The sequence below is a fragment of the Bidens hawaiensis genome, unplaced genomic scaffold (assembly GCF_021521415.1).
Source record: "Bidens hawaiensis isolate Kalapana, Puna unplaced genomic scaffold, B.hawaiensis_p1.1 tig00008259_1, whole genome shotgun sequence".
NCBI classification, from domain to species: domain Eukaryota; kingdom Viridiplantae; phylum Streptophyta; class Magnoliopsida; order Asterales; family Asteraceae; genus Bidens; species Bidens hawaiensis.
Genome location: NW_027491588.1, coordinates 812,078 through 837,223, shown reverse-complemented (window position 1 = coordinate 837,223; position 25,146 = coordinate 812,078). Strand labels below are relative to the sequence as shown.

At 35.5% G+C, this 25,146-nt stretch overlaps 1 protein-coding gene across 1 annotated transcript; it reads left to right on the top strand.

The window, feature by feature from the left end:
* Nucleotides 1-22,671: 22,671 nt before the first annotated feature.
* LOC143637392 (putative late blight resistance protein homolog R1A-3) lies at nucleotides 22,672-23,160 on the top strand. Its single transcript, XM_077104789.1, has one exon. The coding sequence runs from the start codon at nucleotides 22,672-22,674 to the stop codon at nucleotides 23,158-23,160; it is 489 nt and encodes a 162-aa protein (XP_076960904.1).
* Nucleotides 23,161-25,146: the final 1,986 nt, after the last annotated feature.

Here is a 25,146-nt window from a genome sequence, read left to right as displayed (position 1 = left end):
AATACAACATACAATAATATAACTAAGTACAAACCACACAATATAGACCCAACAGTTTTACATCAATCGATTCGTATCATTCTTCCGATCAAAAGCCATAAAAATCAGTTTGAAATTCGGAAAAAACTTAACGCCGTTAGGTTTTGGTTTAACGGGGGACCACTGAGAGCTAATTTTTTTAAATTTGGGACCACTGGTGGGAATTCACAAAGTTGGGATTATTATCGGCCAATAACAGAAAGTTGGGATTATTAAAATCCAATTTTCCTATTTTATAATAACAAAGAAAAAAAAACCTAATAATAACAACAAAAAATCAAAATTAGCAACAAAATAAAAACAACATATACTTATAGAAGCATAAGAAAAAAACGTAATAATAACAACAAAATTTTTTTTTTTTTTTTTTTTTTTTTTTTATAAAGATTTTATTTCTACTGATGAAACATAGATATTACATCAATATAGCAGGTAGGCGGGCAACAAGCTGCGCCGCCACCCCTTTCTGAATTGCAAACCCTAACCTGCTAAAGACATACCCCTGCCCCTTTGGAGTCGACACATTGCTATGCACAACCTTTTGGACCCTGGTTAGAAAACGGATAGCTTCCGGTGCCAAGGAGCCAAATGTATCAAAAGCCAGAGGGACAAAAACATGTTGGTTCTCTTCGCAGGCTTTAGCATGTTTCTCCACCTTCTTCGTTTCAGCCCTTTTTATTGCTTGCCCGGCTACAACAAAATGTAAATCAACAAATACTTATAACGTCTTACACTTATAAAAACAACCGAATAATAACAATAAATTTGTTCTCATTGTTTTCATGTTAAGAATGATTTGTATTTGATCCTGAAACTATATATATATATATATATATATATGTGTGTGTGTGTATATCTATATATATATGGGTGGGTTATTGTATAATAATGGGTTATCGTACATTACGTACGTGACCCTTATAACCGGCGATTTCAATTTTCACGCGGTGGCATATGTGTAAATAACCTAAATCTAATTTCGCTTTTAAATCAACTAATTCGTCGAGTGTAGTCCAGTGATTTGATACCTAATTCCAATTCCTAACGAATAAACGAGTTTTGTTTGAATAAATTATTGCGTTTTAGACCTTCAATTCATAGTAACAATTAATTAGTTTTTGCATCTGGATCATTCTGCTCTGTTTCATCTATTTTCATCTGATTCACTATCAAAATTGAAACATTTAATTCATAGCAACAATTAATTAGTTTTTGAGCCTCGTTTCATTCATTGAACAATTAATTCATAACAATTGTGCGTTTAATTGAAATAATTACAAACCGAATGCCATCAATGAAAACCAAAATGCCCTTCGCTCAACTAATTCGTTCACTATTTATATGCTTAAATTAACACGCACAGTTAATACGTTCATTTAAAATTTTAGAGTTATTCATGTGAATCAAAATTGATTACGAACAACAACTGAACAGAACAATTGAAGTTCAGAACAAAAAAAAAAGTTTAGAAAAAAAAGCTAAGAATTTCAGAACAAAAGTTTAATAAGTTCAGAAGAAAAAGTTAAGAAGTTCAATTAAAAAGTCTAAGAAGTTCAAAACAAAAAAAATCAGAAGAAAATGCTAAGAAGTTCAGAACAAAAAGAAATTCAGAACAAAAGTATATGAATTTCAGAACAAAAACTTTAAACTTCACAAAATCAAATTTGAAATCAATCTTTCTATAACATGAAATTGGACACTGAAATCGCTTAATATAATCTCGTAATCGTCAATCGATCATTAATTTCATCATATGAACATATTAATTGAATTTATTTAAGAACTTGGTCAGCATTTTGGAGTCGATGTCTGATTCAAATATGATTTAGTTCCTGCAGTGTCTTTGCTGTCGGTTTGGATCCAAAGCCAAAATTCAATTTTAATTCCAATGAAAAACAATTATGATCTGTATTGCGAACAATATTAAAGACCTCCAGCACTGAACTAGCAAGTTACCAAATCCAATCGTGATTGAGGTTATTTTGGTAGTAAATTTTCTGAGTCGGTGTCTGTTTGAATACGTTCTAAATAGAATTCTTTCACACATACTGTTAATTAGGACGAAAATATATTTGAACAAATTTACGATTATGCCACAGCGTGTTTTTGTAATCAAAGGTGCAGGTTGTCTCATACGTAATGCACGATAACCAATTATTGTATTTGATGCTTTATTATATATATATATATATATATATATATATATATATATATATATACACGAGAAGTGTGAGAAATAAATCTGGACCATTGATTATGTGTAATCAATGGTGTATAATAATAATGGCAAATTTTTTATAAACTGAAAATAAAATAACTAGTTTGGAGAAAAATGATATATATCTGTCTTTTTTTTCATATAATAATAATAGAAAGAAACATGCATTAAAGTTTCTTCAATTTTCTCATTATCATCATATTTTTTCTTTAAGCACAAATCTATTACCATGCTTTACATTTTATACTAGATTACTAGTCATATTCTCACAAGGGGCAAAATTAAGTATCGTGCAATGGTTTTTGTTTGTTTGTTTGTTTTTATTTTGCTATAACTAAAACATAATTGTTAAGAATCAAGATACTCGTGCAATTTGGTTAATTGATTTTGTAGAATATTTATAGGCACCCCGCATGAGTTACCATTTTATTATTTTCAGTGTGAATTTTGAGATCATGATCCTTGTTTACGTGTCTTTGGACATAAATCCAAAACTTCTTACTTTTCTTTTTATTTACTTTGTTTCCATAAAGACGTTGACATTGGATTGTGGAGTTGTATGTGTAGGTAATGTAGATAACTAATGATCAGTGTGGTTTTTCATATTACTGTTAAATGTATAGGTAATTGATGTTCTGTGTAGGTTTCTGATCTATTTTTACATTTACATTGTTTTGGATGTGTAGGAATATTATGCTCTGTGTAGGCGTATGATTGATTATATGTGTAGGTTTCTAATATATTGTTATATTGTTTTTGGTTGCGTAAGAATATTATGTTTTGCGTAGGTGTATGATGATTTGTGTAGGTGTATGTTGGATGTGTGTTGTATACATATGTGTAGGAATATGTCAACATTGTATATATTATAAGTTGTTTAGGTTTTGTATACTTGTGTAGGAATATTATCACGATTTGTATAGGTGTTGTATATATTATGACATGTTTATTAATATTGTTATGATATGTGTAGGTATATGATGATATGTGTAGGTGTTTCGAAAATGTTATACCCATACACCTTACATATATAAATTTGTATGTTTAATTTGTTAACATTTTAGTCACTAACGTTATTTTACTTTATGCAGAAAGAATATTTTAAAAGTTGCTTGTGGGTTAGACATTTCGAGGGTAGGTTCGATGGATTCTTTGACACTATTTGGTTAAAGACAAAATGGCTAATGCCCCGCAAACGATCGAGGCTCCAAATTTTCACTATGAGTTATATAATGTGGGCTTGTTAAGTTTAAGGCATTAACGTGAAAATACATATTATTAAGATTCTTGGTTCCGAAGAGAAAAAACAATATATATGTTTAGAAGAAGTATGTATAAATGACTATTTTGGAATTGGTTAAGTCAAATAAACATCTTTGATTTATATCACAACATTTGCTTGATCTTTTTTTAGGGTGATGGTATAATTAGAATAAAAAATCTTGACGTATTTTAATCTGATTAAAAATAAAAAATTAAAAAATAATATGTAATAATAATAATAATAATATGCGTTTTACCAAAATCAACTAATCACTAATATTTAAAAAAGAACTATTAGCTGCGCATATATGGTAATTTAAAATCAGTTTTTCATAATACAAATAAAATATTCATGATAAACAAATGATTTTGGAATTTCACTCGGAGGTAAAATACAAAAATCTTCAATTCAAGTGTGATAATATTATTGATTTAAAGATAATAACAAAACCGTTTTGTAAAGTTACTATATTTATAATTGTTTAACAAAAATAAAAGTCTTAACATTTTATTAATCTACCCATATATTAAATAAAACACAAAAAAAAAAAATTCTTATTAGTTTAATTTATTTCTCACACTAATATGATTTCACATATGAACTTAACTATATATATATATATGGCAAAACATTTTTTAAACAATTTGAAATTGTCAAACCAATTATGCATTGAGGAAGTCTTGCCAACTGAAGGTCTAGGTTTCATTTTATGTTAGTTATTAAGCTCTTTTAAAACTTGAGATTGATAATTGAGTTATTTGTCAGGACTAGCTCAATGAATTTGAAGGTTTAAATTGAAATGAGATTTTATGGTGTTCTCATAATAATTACTAAGAAAAAAAATGCCTATTACAAGTTTTGAACTTATGACATATACTTTCGTAACAACCAAGCCTACCAGCACAATAATACATTACTTTGAGTTTACTTTCCTCATTATAATATATCTATATATAATGTTTTTGGACTTAGAGACCTTAATTAAGTGTGGGCCTAAAGCCTTAACTTGTTTTTGCTGGCACATGGGCCGCCCATGATATTTACTCCCGATGTTTGAAATGAAAATATTTAAAACAGTAGTTTTAAAAACCAATACCCAATTTTTCTATCATTTTTCATTTTCTTGCAAAACATTTAATTCATGGGAACTTTTTTTTTCTTTATTTATATTTTTTTAAACCTTTTTTTTACTACCTAAAAACGTCAGTTTCCTATCCCCACACTTAAATTTCACATTGTCCTTAATGTGAGATGGGAAAAAGACAAAAATAAAGCATAAATATAATAATATAAACAAAAAATAAAGAAAATGGAACAGACTCCCCTGATAAATATTTCAGTGATCATGTGTCATGAGTCATGTTCCGTGCCCTCCAATTCGAACGCAGTCAGCAAACTATTTCCAAATAACATACTCTCCCACGAACGAAAGCGGCAATTTTGAAGCAAGTGGCATCTCCACACTTGTTTAATATCATAGCTCAGCAACCATCTCATAAGAAACTTTGGAACAACCTGCAAGCAAAAGAAGAAACACCCAACAAAACAACGAAATAAAAAAATGAAAATAAAATTAAAAGATAAGATATTATCGGGTTGCCTCCCGAGAGGCGATAAGTTTAGAGAAGAGTCTTCAGCCGGACTCACTCCTTAAACCTCAATCAGGAGGCTTCCCGTTTATCCACTTCCCATCAATGCTCCTCAACACTTTCCTCTTACAATTGGTCGGGTAGAAACCAACTACAGAGCTCTCATGGGCCCAAACATACGAATTAAACACGGCCCATCAACTCTTAAATTTCCCAGGACCGAAATGTATGATATGCATGTAGCTCAAGACATGGTCAACCCTACATAGTGATTCGATGAAGGTAGGCGGGTATGATGAATTCCTACGCACAATTCGATCCCTGAGCCTCGGTATGCTTTCTTTTCTAGCCAATTTTTCAAACATCGACACGTCCCGAATGGAGATTGAGTACGGTTCGTGTTTTGGTTTATCATACTCAATGTGTAATGACGTACGAACCGAGTCACTTACATCCTCATGGCTCTCCTTGCAAGGCTCCCTCTCGATTCCCACACTTGGCTCGTTATACAGTAAATCTTCAAGACGCTTTAAATCACCAAGTGGGTCAAACTCTGCTTCATCCATAGTAGTAAACTCCATCAACTGTTCATCATACTCACCCCTAAACTCATCCTCCCAAGAGGGAGCACATTCCTCAATCTAAATTTCCGTCTCAACATCTTCAAACTCAATAAAAGGCTCACTAAGTTGTGAGTGACTCATTAAGCTTAGCCGAATTCCATCTAAAGCTTGTTGGTTCGGAAATAGGGCATTTGGATTAGAGTAATGGATGATACGTAACCAATCAAATATTATCTCATCTGGATTTGGTATTTGCTCTACAAATTCACCGTATGAGTTTTCATAACCAAGAAGACTCCCCTTTAAATCATACATCAAACGGAATTGAGGTTTCATGCGGTTTTTTTCTATGTGAGCCATAATCCTTTGTATTTCCAGCTGCCACATGGTGTAACCTCTTTGTTCCTTATGGGGGTATTCTTCCAATCCAAACCCGTAGTAACACTCCATGAAGATCACTACTAAGATAAACTTAAACAGAAAAAGGATCACCGACACCAAATAGTAGTAAAATAAATTAAATAAGACTAATATGAAACTAAAACTAGATTAATTAAAATAACTAATCAAAACAAAATATAAACACAAAAATACAATAGGCAAGTCCCCAACTCACGTTGTTCTACAATCACCTCAAACCGTGTCCCCGGCAACGGCGCCAAAAACTTGATGTGCGAAAAGATATATATATATATATATATATATATATATATATATATATATATATAATAAAACGATTCGCAACTAAGCTTTAAAAAGCCAAACAACCTAACCTAGTTCACACAATCGGCAAGTGTACCGGTCGCGTGTAGCAAAGACAAAGGAAGTCCGGATATCGAACTCAAGGACACGTGAGGTGGCTCGGAAAACTAGACCCTAACTAAGTATTGCCTAATAAAAATATTTAACTCTTTTTTATCTTTCTTTTTTTATTTTAATTAATTTAGACTAATTTATCTAACTTACATAACTTAACGAAATGTCACACCCCGACTAGCACAATGCGGAAGCATAAAACGGGAATGTAACAGCCACCTCTGGTATCAACACATTGTTTATAAGGAAACATTACAAACTAATTTACAATATATTACATTTCATTGTTCTATCCTTGTTTTACAGTCTAGGTGATTCAAACAAAACTAGTTTAACTATACGATCTTACTACTAGTATCCTTGCTTCTATTCACATAGCATCAACCACACACCTTGGGCAAGTAACAGATCACCAAATCACTCCGATTTAGGTACACCTGAAAAGCAGTTTAAAACAGGTCAACTACTAGAGTTGGTGAGTTTCACGAGTTTCGAGAAAACAGTAATGAGTATTCACAAGTTAACACTTGTAATCATGAAATAAGTATGTATGTATGTAATTGTTGTAATTATGCTAAGCTACAGTGAAGCCTTGACTGTATGTGCTGCGTGCATCCATTTCCCACACTCAATCAACTACTGTGGCCCCTTTCCGCCCACAACATGCCCCAAGTAGCTATGTCTAACACTACATAGTGTGTTGTATAATTATGGTCATGTGCAAACGGGTTAAAGTCTCAGCAATACATGCCGGCTCCGTTTGCGTTTGTCAAACCAATAGTACTATTCACAAGCCACCGGCTCGAAGTTAATCACTGTGTTAGTAGGGACTTTCGTGTGTTAGCACTTAGATAATTCACATCAATACATGTTTCAGGTATGTATATGTAATCAAACATGCTTTTCACCCCAAAAGTTCGTAAAACTGTTTAAAGAGTGGGGTTATGAAACTCACGGTTTAGTCGATAATCAGTACTGTATCAACTCGTGGTTTGTTCGGTCTGCTATCGGTAGTTCCTATAATCAATATTATAATAATATTAATATTTTAATATTATTATAATCTCAATACTAAACTGGGCTGTATAATTAACCTGGGTGTAGCTGGAACGCCCAGAAAGTGGCAATAGGCTTAGGTTGTGATGTTGTTCAATGTCTAATACTTAAAGCTGAACTTGGCTCAGATTCCCGTTTTCCCAGCTGGGCTAAGTTGTTCGTTTACGCGTTCAGAAAATAGTTATGGGAAAATAAGTTTGGGTAAATGTATTGGTTAATAAAATGATTAAGTTATAAATAAGAATCACATACTGGGGTTCCGTATTAGCCACGGGGCCCGTTTCCGTTTATTCAGTTTGATTTGAGAAGAAACGCGCACAATCCACCCGGAATGTCCAGGTTTCTCACAGAAAAGTAAGTTTTTACTTAATTAATCCAAAAATATGATTATTGATCACTCTTGATGTTTTGATATTCCCGCAGATTTGTTAATTGCGAACTTGCCGGTTTTTATAAAAAACTGAATTTGTTTAATATTCAAATTAGCATAATTAATTAACCGTTAATCATTAAATTATTAAAATTTAACCACTTATCAATTAAAATATTTAGATTTTTATAAAAATATTTCTGGAATTATTTACTGATTTATTAATTTATAAAACTTCATTTTATCAGCTATATTTCGCCTGAAAATCGTCCGTTTACCTCAAACAATTTCCAAAAATTCCAAAAAAATTCCTGAATACTCAAATAATGTCTCAAAACAACCTGTACCAATGCCAGAATGTAAAAAGCTCGTGCGATATTCTTTTCGACCCAAATTCGGCTATAAAAATTCACACGAACGCATATACACAAAACACCTTTAAACTTCTCTAAATGATCCCAAAGTTCATATGTGATCAAAATACTTAAAATCTGAGTTCTCAGAAAAATTTCATAATTTTTGAAGTGTTTTAGCTATTTTTCCCAAATAAACGTCCCAATTCGGTAATAAATTCGTCAAATATTCTCGGATGGTTGAAAAATTACCAAATTTGAACAGGGACTCATTGACATGTTCCCTAATGTTACTAAAAAATTTCAGGGCCTAACAATATGCACATCACAACCTTAACCTAAACAGCCCGTAAGCGAGTGTTTCGGCATTACCTTAGCGGGTTTGGCTCGTTTCCGACTTTCTAACCAAGTTTTCAGGTTCATGTGCTTCTATGCAAGTTAGATACAAGTCATATATCACAAACCAAGCAGGTTTCATCAATAGAAAAGCCCTTTAACTTAGGGTTTTGGCTATTGCACAAAAACGAACTTTTGAACCGTAAAACCGTCGTTTCAACCCTTTAATCGGTGTTTATGGCCAAAAAAGATCATGATTCTGATTTGAAACTAGGTTTAACATCAAAGTATGTTTTTGAATGATTTTTGAGAGATTTACATGGTTAACTATGATTTTTAACAATCAAGACATGTTTATATGTTGTTAAACGAGTTTAAACGAATCAAAAATCGATTAATCACAAGGTTTTTACCTAGTTTTCTTGCTGGTTTTGGCTGTAGAAGAAGAGTTCCAGAAGTTGTGTTTGAAAATAAGTGTAAAAATATCTCAAATCTAGTTTATATGTGAAAGGAAAAAAAAAGGGGGGTGGGGTGGCGGCTGCGGCCGGAAGTCCATTGAACCATTTTGGGCCCATTTTGGCCCAAGTTTCTGATTTCTCAAGCCCAAATACGAAAAGCCCAGTCCAAATTTAGTTCGGGTTTGGATTTTGGCGCGAAAAACTTATCAGGTGCGTTAAACAACGCGAAAACGAGTGTTTTCGGCTAGTTTTGTGTATAATTATAAAAACATACTATATGTTTGTAAAAATCAAAAATATTTTCACGGATCGTTTAAAACATTTCAAATAAGTGTTTGGTAAGTCTTTCTCGGCTTAACGGATGATACAATGCTGGGTTTGTAACTATCTTTCGCGTTTAAATCTATAACAGGTAGTTAAACGAGCATGTTTTCTTTTAACTTGTTTGCTATTAAACTAAGGCCATATTTCTAATGTTTTAGTTTGTATAAATCGTATATCACTTATAGATGGTCCCCCGAGATATCTGGGTCATAACCCGACCCGTTCGGTTAATCGTTCGTTTGTTACGCAAAAGGCGTTTATTTGTTTAATCGGTAAATACGTACTGAGGTGTACCTTGTATTGGCTCAAACGTCACATTCTCCCCCCGTTAGAAAATTTCGTCCCCGAAATTTGATTATTCAACTTTGTCTTTGTTTGGAAACAGGTGCGGGTATTTCTTTTTGAATTCGGATTTCCGCTCCCACGTGAATTCGGGTCCCCGTTCTGAGTTCCATCGAACTTTGTCTAGAGAGATTTTGTTGTGTCTTAATTGTTTTATTTTTCTCTCTAATATTTCCACCGGTTCTTAAACAAAATTCAGTTTTTCGTTTACATTTAAGTCTTTTAATGGCACGATTTTGGTTTCATCGGTAAGACACTTCTTTAGGTTCGAAACGTGAAAGACATTGTGAATAGAACTCAACTCCACAGGAAGTTTCAGTCGGTAAGCTACCGGACCTATCTTAGAAATGACTTCATATGGCCCAATGTATCGCGGAGCCAGTTTACCGGTTTTATCGAATCGAATGACGCCTTTCCACGGGGATACTTTCAGAAAAACTTTGTCGCCTATTTCAAAGGATAACGGCTTTCTACGAACATCAGCATAGCTTTTCTGTTGATCTCCGGCGATTTTCAATTTACTTGTAATTTTACGGATTTTGTCGGTGGTTTCTTGAATCAAGTCAGATCGTGTAATTTGGGTATCTCCAACCTCAGTCCAACACAAGGGTGATCTACATTTCCGCCCGTACAGCGCTTCATATGGTGCCGCCTGAATGCTACTGTGATAGCTATTGTTGTACGAAAATTCAACCAGTGGGAGATGTTGATCCCAATTTCCACCGAAGTCTAGTACACAAGCACGAAGCAAATCTTCTAAGTTTTGAATGGTTCACTCAGATTGACTGTCGGTTTGGGGATGGTAGGCGGTACTTAGATCAATTCGGGTTCCCAAATCTTCTTGTATGGCTTGCCAAAAATGAGAGGTGAAATGGCTATCACGATCAGAAATAATTGAAACGGGTACGCCGTGTCGGGATACGATTTCATTGATGTAGATGTGAGCAAGTTTTTCGGTTGTGAACGTGGTTCGAATTGGAAGGAAGAGTGCGGATTTTGTTAGTCGGTCAACTATCACCCATATTGCATCATTCCCTCGGGAAGTTTTTGGGAGGTGTGTTACAAAATCCATGGTAATTTGTTCCCATTTCCATTGTGGTATTTCCAGTTGGTGCAACATTCCCGAAGACTTTTGATATTCGGCTTTAACCCTCGCACAGGTTAAACATTTACTGACATACGTGGCTATATCCTTCTTCATACCGGGCCACCAATAATACTCCTTCAAGTCCTTATACATCTTATCTGTTCCAGGGTGAATGGAGTATTTGGACTTATGGGCTTCGTCCATGATCAAGTCACGCAGATTGCTGAAAGTGGGAATCCAAACTCGATTTTCGTAGTATAAAATTTCGTCAGTTCTTTCTTCAAAATGTTGTTTGGTCCCATGCAAGTTTTCATCTTCTAAGTGATCTCCTTTCAGAGCTTCGTTTTGAGCAACACGAATTTGTTAGGTGAGACTGGTTTTGACGATCATTCCAAGTGCTCGGACCCGTAGTGGTTTGATCCTGTCTTTTCTGCTCAATGCATCTGCCACTATATTAGCCTTGCCCGGATGGTATCGAATCTCACAGTCATAATCGTTCAATAGCTCTACCCATCTCCTCTGCCTCATGTTTAGTTCTTTCTGGTCGAAAATATGCTGTAAGCTTTTGTGGTCGGTGTATACTATACATTTGGTGCCATACAAATAGTGCCTCCAGATCTTAAGTGCGAAAATAACCGCGCCCAGTTCCAAATCATGGGTAGTATAGTTCTTCTCGTGCACCTTTAATTGTCGAGAATCGTATGCTATGACTTTGTTTCTTTGCATTAGTACGCATCCCAACCCTTTCCGGGACGCGTCGCAATAGACTACCAGGTCATCAGTTCCCTCTGGAAGACTCAGTGTCGGGGCTTGGCATAGTTTCTGTTTCAGCAATTGAAAAGCCGCTTCTTGTTCTTCTCCCAAACATAAGCACGATCTTTTTGAGTCAAAAGAGTTAGTGGTTGGGCTATGCTGGAAAAGTTAGCAATAAGGCGCCGATAATACCCAGCTAAACTCAAAAATTGGCGAATTTCTTTCGGTGGCTTTGGGGCCTGCCAATTTTTAATGGCTTCAATTTTGCTCGGGTCTACATGAATACCGTGTCGGTTAACAACGTGCCCTAGAAATTGTACCTCTTGTAGCCTGAATTCACATTTCGACAGCTTGGCATATAACTTTTCCTGCCTCAACAACTCCAAGATAATTCGTAAATGTTGTTCGTGGTCCTCCTTGGTTTTCGAATATATCAAAATGTCATCAATAAACACAATAACGAATTTGTCGAGGTACGGTTTACAAACTCGATTCATAAGATCCATGAAAACTGCGGGAGCATTAGTTAGTCCGAACGGCATAACTAAGAATTCATAGTGGCCATAACGAGTTCGGAACGCCGTTTTAGACACATCTTCCTCTTGATTTTTACTTGGTGGTAACCGGATCGAAGGTCAATTTTCGAGAAATAGTTTGCCCCTTGATGTTGATCAAATAAGTCGTCTATTCGTGGAAGAGGGTATCGGTTTTTGATGGTAACTTTATTTAATTCTCGGTAATCGATGCACATTCTAAAACTTCCATCTTTCTTCTTTACGAACAATACCAGTGCTCCCCAAGGAGAATAACTGGGACGTATAAAACCCTTATCTAACAACTCCTGTAACTGGTTGGATAGTTCTTGCATTTCAGAAGGTGCCAGCCGGTAAGGTGCCTTAGCAATAGGGGCTGATCCTGGTATTAAGTCTATGCGGAATTCAACCTGTCGGTTCGGTGGTAATCCAGGTAAATCGTCAGGAAAGACATCGGGGTATTCACGTACAACGGGAATCTCTTCTATGTGTTTCTCATCAGGATTCTTTATAGTCACGTTTGCCAAAAATGCCATACAACCTTGGCGTAAACATTTCAACACTTTGAGATGAGACACGAGAGGTAATATCGAACCAGACTTCTCTCCCTATACTACAATCATCTCACCATTCGAAAAGGGAATTTTGACTGTCTTGTCGTTACACACAATCTCCGCCTTATACTTGGTTAACCAGTCCATGCCGACAATAACATCAAAACTTCCTAACTCTACCGGGAGTAGGTCAATAAGGAATGGGTGGTCATTAAGAATAATGGAACAGTTTTGGACTATTTGGCTGACAGTTATAGAGTTACCGTTAGCGAGTTCTATAGTATAGGGATTTGTTAGTTCACTAACTGGCATGTTACCCAGGGATACAAAGCTAGAGGAAACAAAGCTTCTATCGGCACCAGTATCAAATAACACAGAAGCATATTGATCAAAAACAACAAATGTACTTGTTACTACGTTCGGGTCTTGTCGTGCTTCTCCAGACCCGATAACAAATGCGCGTCCCCGAGACGCCCCAGAGGTTGATGTTTGGTTCCGACCGGTGACTGCTCCTTGATTCAGCTTGGGGCAGTCTTTTCTAAAATGCTCCGTGCTACCACATTCATAGCAAGCATGGCGGTTTGCTGTTGCTGTGATTTGTTGGATAGGTTGTTGACGAATCGGTTGCGGTCTAGGTGGTTGCGGACGACGAGGTTGAGTTGCTTGGGTTGGTCGGTTGACAATTCCCATATTGACTCTACAACTGGGGCCATTATGCCCCGTTCTCCCACACTTCTGACATATTAACGGCCTGCACTCACCCACATGATGAAAACTACATTTATCACATTTTGGCCATGGTCCCTTGTACCTGTCTCGTTTCACCTTAGAACTGCTCATGACATAATTTTGTATTGTCGGGCGTGCTACTTGCTGGCCTTCCTTGTGACCCTGATCCATAATTGGTTCGCTTCATACTCGATGATTCCCCGGCCATTCTCAACACTCCTCTTCTTACCAAAGTAAAAGTTACGATGCCGGCCTGAGTCACGGCATTCTCAAATGATGTATGGCCAACAGAGTTCACCAAACTCCTCACTTCTGGGGCTAAACCCCAGATATAACGTTCAACTCGTTTGTCCCCGGGAGTTACTAACCATGGTACTAGGCGAGCCAGTTCGTTGAAGCGGTTGGTATACTCCAGATGATTCGCTCCTTTCATTTATAAACTCCAGAGTTCATGTTCTAATATTTGAATTTCGTTCTTTGGGTAGAAATGTTTCAGTATCAGTGTTTTGAGTTCATCCCATGTCATGCGATTAACCGTATCTTGACCCTTTATCTACACCGTAGTGTTCCACCACATTAATGCGTGATCAGTAAATGTAGAGGCAACATACTTGACAATGTTCTCGGGTGGACAATTGCTGATATTGAGGACAGATTCAGTTTTCTCGATCCACTTGATTAACCCGTTTGGTCCTTGAGTGCCCTTGAAATCAATCGGTTTACAGGCCATAAAGTTTTTGATCGAATATTCCATTCGAGGGGGATTAGGGTTGGTATTGTTATTGTTTGGGTTCGGTGGGGGATTATTGTTGTTGACATTATTTGCATCAGGTGGGGGATTATTTGTATTGGTAGGGGCATTTGTATTAGGTGGGGGATTGTTATTTGTAACTGTTTCAGTGTTGGTTGGGGGAGCATTATTGATTTGTTGCAGGTTTGTTTGTATATTGGCATTAACACCAGCAGTTACATGTGTTACAATAAGTATAATTATTGCCTGCATTTGCCAAACAATCATCTCGGCTATTTCTGCCTCAGTCATGGGGGTTGCTTTCTTTGGGGCCATTCTATAATGATAAACAATTATAAGCCAATTAATACTAATTCCAGTCTACGGCACTATGTAATAATAATCACAATAAATGTTGTACAGGTAAACCAGATAACATACTGACATTTCACAAATTGTTCCGTACATTGATAATAAGAGGTACATAGACTTAGCCTGATAAAGGACAGTGCTTGCATGTATATATCAAAATCTGTCACTAAGTGACGGTTAAACTTAACCCTATAAGGGTTAGTGCTTGCAATAATGTATAAAATTGTGCCCCATATTAACATAACATACTACTATATACATACATGGAGTATCAAAAGATCATGTACACTTATCTGTAACACTCTGCATTTATCCGTACAAACGATCGGCTAACCACAAACATAAAAATAACAACACCGTAATCATCCAGTAACAGTTCCACAGCCGAACTGTCACCCTATCCAAACACCAGTGGTGGTAGGCATCTGATTGCTGCAAGTTCAGTAGTATCTGATGTAACGTCGATAAGTACTGGGTCACGTCCCTCATTTCCTGGTTAATGTTAGCTATGGCTATCGAGTGGTTTATGACACGGTCAGTCAGGACAGCCATCCAAGAGTTGTTTCCTGCGTTTGGGAAGTCAGGGTGAGGGATAGGTATACTCAACGAACGGGAAGATGAAGTATCTGCCCTAGGGCGTGAAGGTCCTCCCCAGTATTGGGTAGATCTGAATGGAATCGAGGTAGGGTCAATCGGGGTTACCTGAATACAAGCAGTCTGTCGGACTCGCGCAGTAGCTGAAGTCGTCGGTGACAGGTGAATGGGTGGAGTGGGTGATCGGGCTACTCTAGCAGGTGAACGATACTGACTGTTAACTTCGTTTTGATCCCTGCGTGGTGACCTGGGTGGATAACTATCGCATCTGTAGCCGGATAGATCAGGCACATTCCTGGGTAGCTCTCTATAGATAACTTCTTCTTCCACCTCTTCCTCCTCCTCCTCCGGTTCCTCCTCTTCTAGATCCTCCTCGGATTCCTCCTCTGGATCCTCCTCAACAGAGATTACCGGTTCTTCTTCCGGTACGTACTCGTTATTCCTTGACATGACTCTGCACAAAGGTTAGTTATAAGAATAATAACTATTGCTAGCACTAACTATTGTCGAAAAGATTAATTAATTAAGCCAAATTTAATATTAATTATATTAGAATATAATATTAGTTTTATTAAAATTTTAAATATTATTATTATTATTTAAATCAATATTGAATATAAATGAATATAATATTCATAGTAAAATTTACTGTCATCAACAGTATTGTACATACACGTATTCATACACCTTGATTCAGATAAGCACGTATGGGTGTTACATATATATATATATATATATATATACTTACACATTACCTTTTATACACATATGTTGCCACTTTTACCTAACCACACGTTCCGCGATTTCTCCCCGAATTCCCTCGTACAAGCAAGTCTGTTATTATGTTCCAGACCACAATAACTCACTTGCCCTACAAGTTCATCCCGACATCCATCAGTATATAATATTAATTTATTATTCAAATATTTCCCAGAGTTAATCGAGCCTACGGTTATATTTTAGGTACCCTAAGGGAATACCTAATCCTTTATAACCAATGGCTCTGATACCAACTTCTGTCACACCCCGACTAGCAAAATGCGGAAGCATAAAACGGGAATGTAACAGACACCTCTGGTATCAACACATTGTTTATAAGGAAACATTACAAACTAATTTACAATATATTACATTTCATTGTTCTATCATTGTTTTACAGTCTAGGTGATTCAAACAAAACTAGTTCGTTAACTATACGATCTTACTACTAGTATCCTTGCTTCTATTCACATAGCATCAACCACACACCTTGGGCAAGTAACAGATCACCAAATCACTCTGATTTAGGTACACCTGAAAAGCAGTTTAAAACAGGTCAACTACTAGAGTTGGTGAGTTTCACGAGTTTCGAGAAAACAGTAATGAGTATTCACAAGTTAACACTTGTAATCATGAAATAAGTATGTATGTATGTAAATGATGTAATTATGCTAAGCTACAGTGAAGCCTTGACTGTATGTGCTGCGTGCATCCATTTCTCACGCTCAATCAACCACTGTGGCCCCTTTCCGCCCACAACATGCCCCAAGTAGCTATGTCTAACACTACATAGTGTGTTGTATAATTATGGTCATGTGCAAACGGGGTAAAGTCTCAGCAATACATGCCGGCTCCATTTGGGTTTGTCAAACCAATAGTACTATTCACAAGCCACCGGTTCGAAGTTAATTACTGTGTTAGTGGGGACTTTCGTGTGTTATCACTTACATAATTCACATCAATACATGTTTCAGGTATGTATATGTAATCAAACATGCTTTTCACCCCAAAAGTTCGTAAAACTGTTTAAAGAGTGGGGTCATGAAACTCACGGTTTAGTTGATAATCAGTACTGTATCAGCTCGTGGTTTGTTCGGTCTGCTATCAGTAGTTCCTATAATCAATATTATAATAATATTAATATTTTAATATTATTATAATCTCAATACTGTATAACTAATCTGGGTGTAGCTGGAACGCCCAGAAAGTGGCAATAGGCTTAGGTTGTGATATTGTTCAATGTCTAATACTTAAAACTGAACTTGGCTCCGATTCCCGTTTTCCCAGCTGGGCTAAGTTGTTCGTTTACGCGTTTAGAAAACAGTTATGGGAAAATAAGCTTGGGTAAATGTATTGGTTAATAAAATGATTAAGTTATAAAGAAGAATCACATACTGGGGTTCCGGATTAGTCACGGGGCCCGTTTCCGTTTATTCAGTTTGATTTGAGAAGAAACGCGCACAATCCACCCGGATTGTCCAGGTTTCTCATATAAAAGTTCGTTTTTACTTAATTAATCCAAAAATATGATTTTTGATCACTCTTGGTGTTTTGATATTCCCGCAGATTCGTTAATCGCGAACTTGCCGGTTTTTATAAAAACCGAATTTGTTTAATATTCAAATTAGCATAATTAATTAACCGTTAATCATTAAATTATGAAAATTTAACCACTTATCAATTAAAATATTTAGATTTTTATAAAAATATTTCTGGAATTATTTACTGATTTATTAATTTATAAAACTTCATTTTATCAGCTATATTTCGCCTGAAAATCGTCCGTTTACCCCAAACAATTTCTAAAAATTCCACAAAAATTCCTGAATACTCAAATCATGTCCCAAAAAAACCTGTACCAATGCCAGAATGTAAAAAGCTCGTGCGATATTCTTTTCGACCTAAATTCGGCTATAAAAATTCACACGAACGCATATACACAAACACCTTTAAACTTCTCCAAATGATCCAAAAATTCATAAGTGATCAAAATACATCAAATATGAGTTCCCAGAAAAAGTTCATAATTTTTGAAGTATTTTAGCTATTTTTCCCAAATAAACGTCCCAATTCGGTAATAAATTCGCCAAATATTCTCGGATGGTCGAAAAATTACCAAATTTGAACAGCGACTCATTGACATGGTCCCTAATGATCCTGAAAAATTTCAAGGCCTAAAATTATGCACATCACAACCTTAACCTAAACAACCCGTAAGCGAGTGTTTCGTCATTACCTTAGCTAGTTTGGCTTGTTTCCGAGTTTCTAACCAAGTTTTCAGGTTCCTGTGCTTCTATGCAAGTTGGATACAAGTCCTATATCACAAACCAAGCAGGTTTCATCAATAGAACAGCCCTTTAACTTAGGGTTTCGGCTAGTGCACAAAACCGAACTTTTGAACCGTAAAAACGCCGTTTCAACCCTTCAATCCGTGTTTATGGTAAAAAAAGATCATGATTCTGATTTGAAACTAGGTTTAACATCAATGTATGTTTTTGAATGATTTTTGAGAGTTTTACATGGTTAACTATGATTTTTAACAATCAAGACATGTTTATATGTTGTTAAACGAGTTTAAACGAATCAAAAATCGATTAATCACAAGGTTTTTACCTAGTTTTCTTGCTGGTTTTGGCTGTAGAAGAAGAGTTCCAGAAGTTTTGTTTGAAAATATGTGTAAAAATATCTCAAATCTAGTTTATATATGAAAGGAAAAAAAGGGGGGGGGGGGGGGTGGGGTGGCGGCTGCGGCCGGAAGTCCATGGGCCCATTTTGGCCCAAGTTTCTGATTTCTCAAGCCTAAATACGAAAAGCCCAGTCCAAATTTAGTTCGGGTTCGGATTTTGGCGCGAAAAACTTATCAGGTGCGTCAAACAATGCGAAAACGAGTGTTTTTCGGCTAGATTTGTGTATAATTATAAAAACATACTATATGTTTTTAAAAATCAAAAATATTTTCACGGATCGCTTAAAACATTTCAAATAAGTGTTTGGTAAGTCTTTTTCGGCTTAACGGATGATACAATGCTTGGTTTGTAACTATCTTTCGCGTTTAAATCTCTAACGGGTAGTTAAACGTGCATGTTTTCGTTTAACTTGTTTGCTATCAAACTAAGGCCATATTTCTAATGTTTTAGTTTGTATAAATCGTATATCACTTATTGATGGTCCCCCGAGATATCTGGGTCATAACCCGACCCGTTCGGTTAATCGTTCGTTTGTTACGCAAAAGGCGTTTATTTGCTTAATTGGTAAATATATACTGAGGTGTACCTTGTTTTGGCTCAAATGTCACACGAAACTAGCGGGAAAACTTAACGGCACTAATGAACTTTTAACGAATATGGAGAAATGACTACCTAGGCAAGAATCCTATTGACAGTTCAACGGCTAATGGAATTAACTAATCACACGACACCGGGATCTTAAAAATAAATCAACTAAGGCTCACTAAAGTTCGCTAGATCACCTCTCAGTCTCACCAACTAACCCTCATGAATCTAAGAAGATTGAATTAATCTACCGGGATAAATATTACTAAGGTACCTTAGTGACGCATCTCCTCTCGGACTTAACGACACAAAACCCGCTAAAAATTGGTACTAGCAACTCTAGGGATAAAGGAGTAACAATATTTAACTTGATCTAGGACACTTATCTGCACGCAAATCTAAACCGGGCAAGACCAAAACTTGCTCTCGCGCAATTCTAACATAACCGGATGAAGACACGAGACTAACCGACTCCCTATTACCTCTCGGTCGCAAGGAAGGTGAACCTATTGAATTTTAATAATTAATTGCATAAAATAATTCCTATGGTCGCGCTAACCACAAATAGATCAAAAACACCAAGTCTATGAACTAAACGTAGAACCCTAACCGAACGACACACAATCAATCAATCAAAGGCATACGCGGAATCAAAAGCAATAATTATATAAAAACAATATTTTAACACATCCAAGATCAAATTAAATAAAGTCTTTCAATAGTAACATGTCATGTGATCAATCAAAACCAAATAAACCGTCAAACTAAATCAATATTCATCTAAACCTAGGTAGTACTTGAGATTTAGCTACTCGCATTTAAGAACGAAATTAAAGCATAAAAAGTAGCAAAACCCATGTCTTTAAATTATAGAATAAAGAAAACACGGTAAAAGATTGAAACCGAAATACTTGACGAATTGTGAGTACTCCCAATCTTCTCTTTTCCTTTGTTCGTCACCCTCTGTCTGTCTTGCGTCACAAGTACACTACAAAATTAACAGCCGCCCCCTTCTTCTCAAGTGTCGATAGAATATATATGTAAAAATAACCTAAAACATCCACCGACTTGACTTTTTCCTTTAGTGGGCTCCAATCCTTTTTTTATGAATTAGATAGTAATCGTGTTTTGTGTGAGGCCCATATGATAACGTGTTAACCATTGGTTCATCTATGCCTTGCATGCTCAAATTTATTACTCTTGACCTGGGACCCTTTACTCTTTTAACTTCCTTGTGAACTGCCACAACAAACAAATGTTTGTTTAAACATATGTAGTAATATTTTACACATCTAGATCATATGATTCTTTCTTTTCTTTTTCATTTTTTATCTTTATTAAAAGCAATTTAAACATTCTTGAGTGCATGTGCACGTTAGGAGAGAATACAAAAAAAATATGTTATACATAAATAATAACTAAGAGTAACTCATAAACTCTACTCAATAATTCACTCGTTAGTCGCATGTTTATGAAAAGTACTTCATGTTAACGTTCGAGTTTTACCAATGATCGAGTTTTACTAATCAACGTCACCCTATTGGTTCACCTCAACTTTTATAATATTTTTTTTTACTTCCGATACAATAACGCACGTAATCAAAACCGACCGCCTCAACGCTTGGGACCGACAACATTTGGGTTTACCATTGCCTAGATTTTATCAACATGTCTCGACGCAACACGACGGGTAAAACACTAGTTAATTACATTAAAAAGCTAATAAAACAAAAGTAACTCGATTTTTATATTTATTAGCTTTTAATTTTAATTAATAATACTAATTATTAGCTTTTTAGTAATACTAATTAATTATTTATAATTAAAAAATAAAAATAAAAACAAAAATAGATTATTCCTTATGATAATATAAATTATTTTTTAATAATTAATTATATTATTTTATAATTATTGTCTTTTTAAAAAAATAAAAGTAAAAAACATATATTAATAAATATAAAAAAATGACATTGAATTGTGAATCATCAAAGGTCAAATATAGTGGCAGTACATGTATTATTCACATCTGCCTTTTGAAATGACGGATGTCAAGAAGACACTTGTGATTTCAAATGGCAGATGTCGTTTTTACATATAGGGGCATGCTACTTTGGGAAACATGAACCACCAGTCAAAATGACGGATCAGAAAAAGTGACATCCGCCATTGGAAATGACAGAACACACAATAAAAGTACCACATCCGTCATTTCAAATGGCGGAACACCAGATTATTGTCCACCTCACCCGACACAAACTGACATGCCCTATATATAATCTGAGATCCACCATTTCAAATGACGGATCTCCTAGAAACCATTACAACTCTTTCTCTCTCCTAGAAACCAACCTTCTTTAATTTCCTATTTTGAAAAAAAATTCAAAGTAGAATCCAAGAAAGAACCGTTGTTTGAGTTTGACATTGACATACTCTTTTTCTTGAAGAAATTTTCTTCGGATGCTTCTGTCAAGCATAGTTTTCTCAAAAGATCATGTAGACGACATGATTTAATCCCTCCATTAGACCTTTTTTCAGCAACACTTAATAGATTTCTTTCACTGAGATCCATGAGGTAAAATATTCACCTTCTTCCTCCAAGGTTCTTTGGCTTGTTTCTCTTATAAACCCTTCGGTCATTCAAAGCTTGATCAACGTTTGCACCTGGATTTTATAGTCTTTTGGAAAGCCCCCTACATAGAGAAAACATGTCTTCAAGTGAGAAGGTAGATGGTCATAACTCAAAGCTAGCGTATCCAATAAATGATAATTAGTTAATTATATAACTCAAGTGTTGGGATATATAAAAGTACATGTACGTTATTGTTACATTAATGTTATCATTCACTATTGTTATGATATTAACGTTATAAAATTTATTTGTTAGACTTACAACCTTATATAATTTTTTTATGTATAAACTATTTACAAAACTAGAAAAACAACCAAAATTCCACCGCCCTACACGACTTCTTCAAACATGTATTAGAAAAATAGAGTCACAATTAGTCTTCTGGTGATATAAGGAAACAATTAAGCGTTGAGATTTTTGAGAAATCAGGTTCGAAACGTGGCTTACTCAAGGGTGTAGTTGACATCCCGTAACAAACGATGATAACCTGCAGTTGGCATATCGAAGAATGACGGATAATTTACTCGACTGCTCTCTTAAGGACCTTAAGGGTGTAATGGACGACCTAAAATCTATTAGAGCGGAGATGAGTAATAAGAAGGGGAACTTGTTCCAGAACCATGTTAACCGGCAAGACATCAAGTCGGGTAACAAGTTTGAAGCTAATGGAAATACAAGAGTGAATCTTAGTTCGATAGAATAGGAAGAAGTGGTTGTAGGATTCGAAGAGGATGCACTATTAATATTAGATAGACTTACAGCAGACCACAAGAAGCTAGACATAATCTCCATTGTGGGAATGGGAGGACAAAGTAAAACTACTCTGGCTAACAAAATATTCAACGATTCTCTTGTAAAATATCATTTCTACGTACGTGGGTGGGTTGTTGATTCTCAAGCATATTCAACGCGAGATTTGTTATTACAACTAATGGCGTCAATAGGCAAATCAGTTCATGAATCAGCAAGTGAATCAAAATTGTGTGAAATGTTGTACCAGAGTCTAAAGGGTATAAAATATTTGATTGTTATGGATGATATTTGGAGTAGTAAAGCATGGGATGATGTGGGAATATGTTTTCCAGATGATAAGACCGGTAGTAGAGTTCTTCTAACCAACCGGCTTACAGAAGTTGCTTGGCATGCAAGCCAGGGCGGCTTCATTCACAATTTAGGACATTTAACCAAAGATCAAAGTTGGGAATTGTTATGTAAGAAGACTTTCAGGGGGTCTGAGTGCCCAGAAAGTTTGGTTGAGACAGGTAAGCATATAGCTAAAAAGTGTGGAGGATTACCACTTGCTTTAGTTGTCATAGCAGGAGTTCTGGAGAAAGGAGATAAAAGGGAAGATTTGTGGGAGAAAATTGTGAAAAGTGTGGGTTCGTACATTATTGGGGGCTTTGCTTGCTTTGAGTTATGACCATCTACCTTCTCACTTGAAGAAATGTTTTCTATATATTGGGGGCTTTCCAGAAGACTGTAAAATCCAGCTGTAGAGATTGATCTGTCTTTGGATGGCTGAAGGGTTTATAAAAGGAGGCCAAAGAAGCTTGGAGGAAGAAGGTGAATATTACCTCATGGATCTAATTAATAGAAATTTGTTAATTGTTGCTGATAGAAGTTCTAAAGGAGGAGTTAAATCATGCCGTATGCATGATCTTTTGAGAGAACTATGCTTGACAAAAGCTACTGAAGAAAACTTCTTTTAGAAAGTGAGTATGCCAACATGAAACAGAAATCTTGACTCTTATTCCTTTATCAGCATGGTGATGCAACGACGTCTATTCACAGACTGTAAAGTTTTACCTGAGATCTATTCTCATAATTTTGTTGCACACACAAGGTCTGTTTTGTTCTTTGATGACCATTCGCTGCCAACACGTAGAAATACAGGTTGGGTGCTTTCCTTTTTGCTTCTTAGAGTGTTGGATTTACAAAACATTCTAATATCAAAATTTAGCAAGATAAAAATGCTAGTTTATTTAAGGTACTTAGTATTTTGGTCATATAGCAATCGATTCTCTTTCTCAAAAGCCAAGTTATGGCACCTTCAATCTCTCATTGTTAAAGGCAGGTTCCAAAGCTTCAAGATTTCACCAGATAATATGGTTAATCTAAGGCATTTGCGGTGTGGTAGAATCAACATCCAAAATGATTTCAGTGGTCCTATACTGTTAAACTTGCAGACAATTTCCAGGCTAATATTGGATCACAACACTCAATTTTTACTTGAATCTTTTCCAAACATCAAGAAGCTTGGGTGTTCTATTTCTTCAACATCAAACAATTGTGGATTACTGAACTTTTCCATCTAACAAATCTTGAAGCTTTGACCATAGACACTTACGCATTTGAATCAATAACGTTAGCAAACCCCATAAGGTTTCCAGAAACTTTGAAAAAGCTGACCTTATCAGGGTTCCGTCTTCCTTGGAATCATATGTCAACTATTCAACAATTACCCAAACTCGAGGTTCTTAAATTACTAGACTCTTCGTTCAACGGACACCTGTGGGAAACTAGTGATGATCAGTTTCTCCTGTTAAAATATTTGAAATTAGCGGGGCTGGACATCCGTGTCTGGGAGGCTTCTAGCATCAACTTTCCACGCCTAAGGAAACTAGCAGTGATAAGCTGGAAAGATTTGAGTGAAATTCCACTTACATTAGGAAATATCTCCACACTCGAGCAGATTGAGATTGATCTTTCAAACAATGGTGTGCTCGATTCTGTAAATAGAATTCAAGAAGTGCAACACAAAATAGGGAACTATGACATCCATGTCAACTTCCATTGCAGGGACGACTATAGTCGTTTAATAAGATCTCCTAGGAAATTTTGTTTAAATTAAATAGTCTTAAAAGGATTGATGACTATAGTCGTTTAATAAGATCTCCAAGGAAATTTTGTTTAAATTAAATAGTCTTAAAAGGATTGATGACACTAAGTTTTTTTTGCATACATTGATATTCGTGGTTGTAAATTTATATTAGTATGCAAAATATAAAATATAGTTTCAATTACGAATTCCATTGGTGTCAACTCGGAAAAAAATTCCAGATTCATGTGAAATTTGACCACAAACTTACAAACATATGCATTGAACACCTCTAAAAATTTTAGGCCTGTAAATGAACTAACTATTCATGAACAGTTCGGCAGGAAGTTCGTTTATGTTTATTTATTAAAATTAACAAACGAACATGAAGACAAATTTTGTTCATTTATATTCAACGTTTGTTTAATATTAAATACATATAATAGTATGGGTAAAGAATATCGTCTCCTTAGGGAATTAAAGGAAAGTGCAAGTCAAACTTATGGTTTATTAATTAATTAACTAATGTTTTAACAAAAGTGGACAGACGATGTCAAGCAGTTTTAAAGAGTTGGTTATGAAACAAAA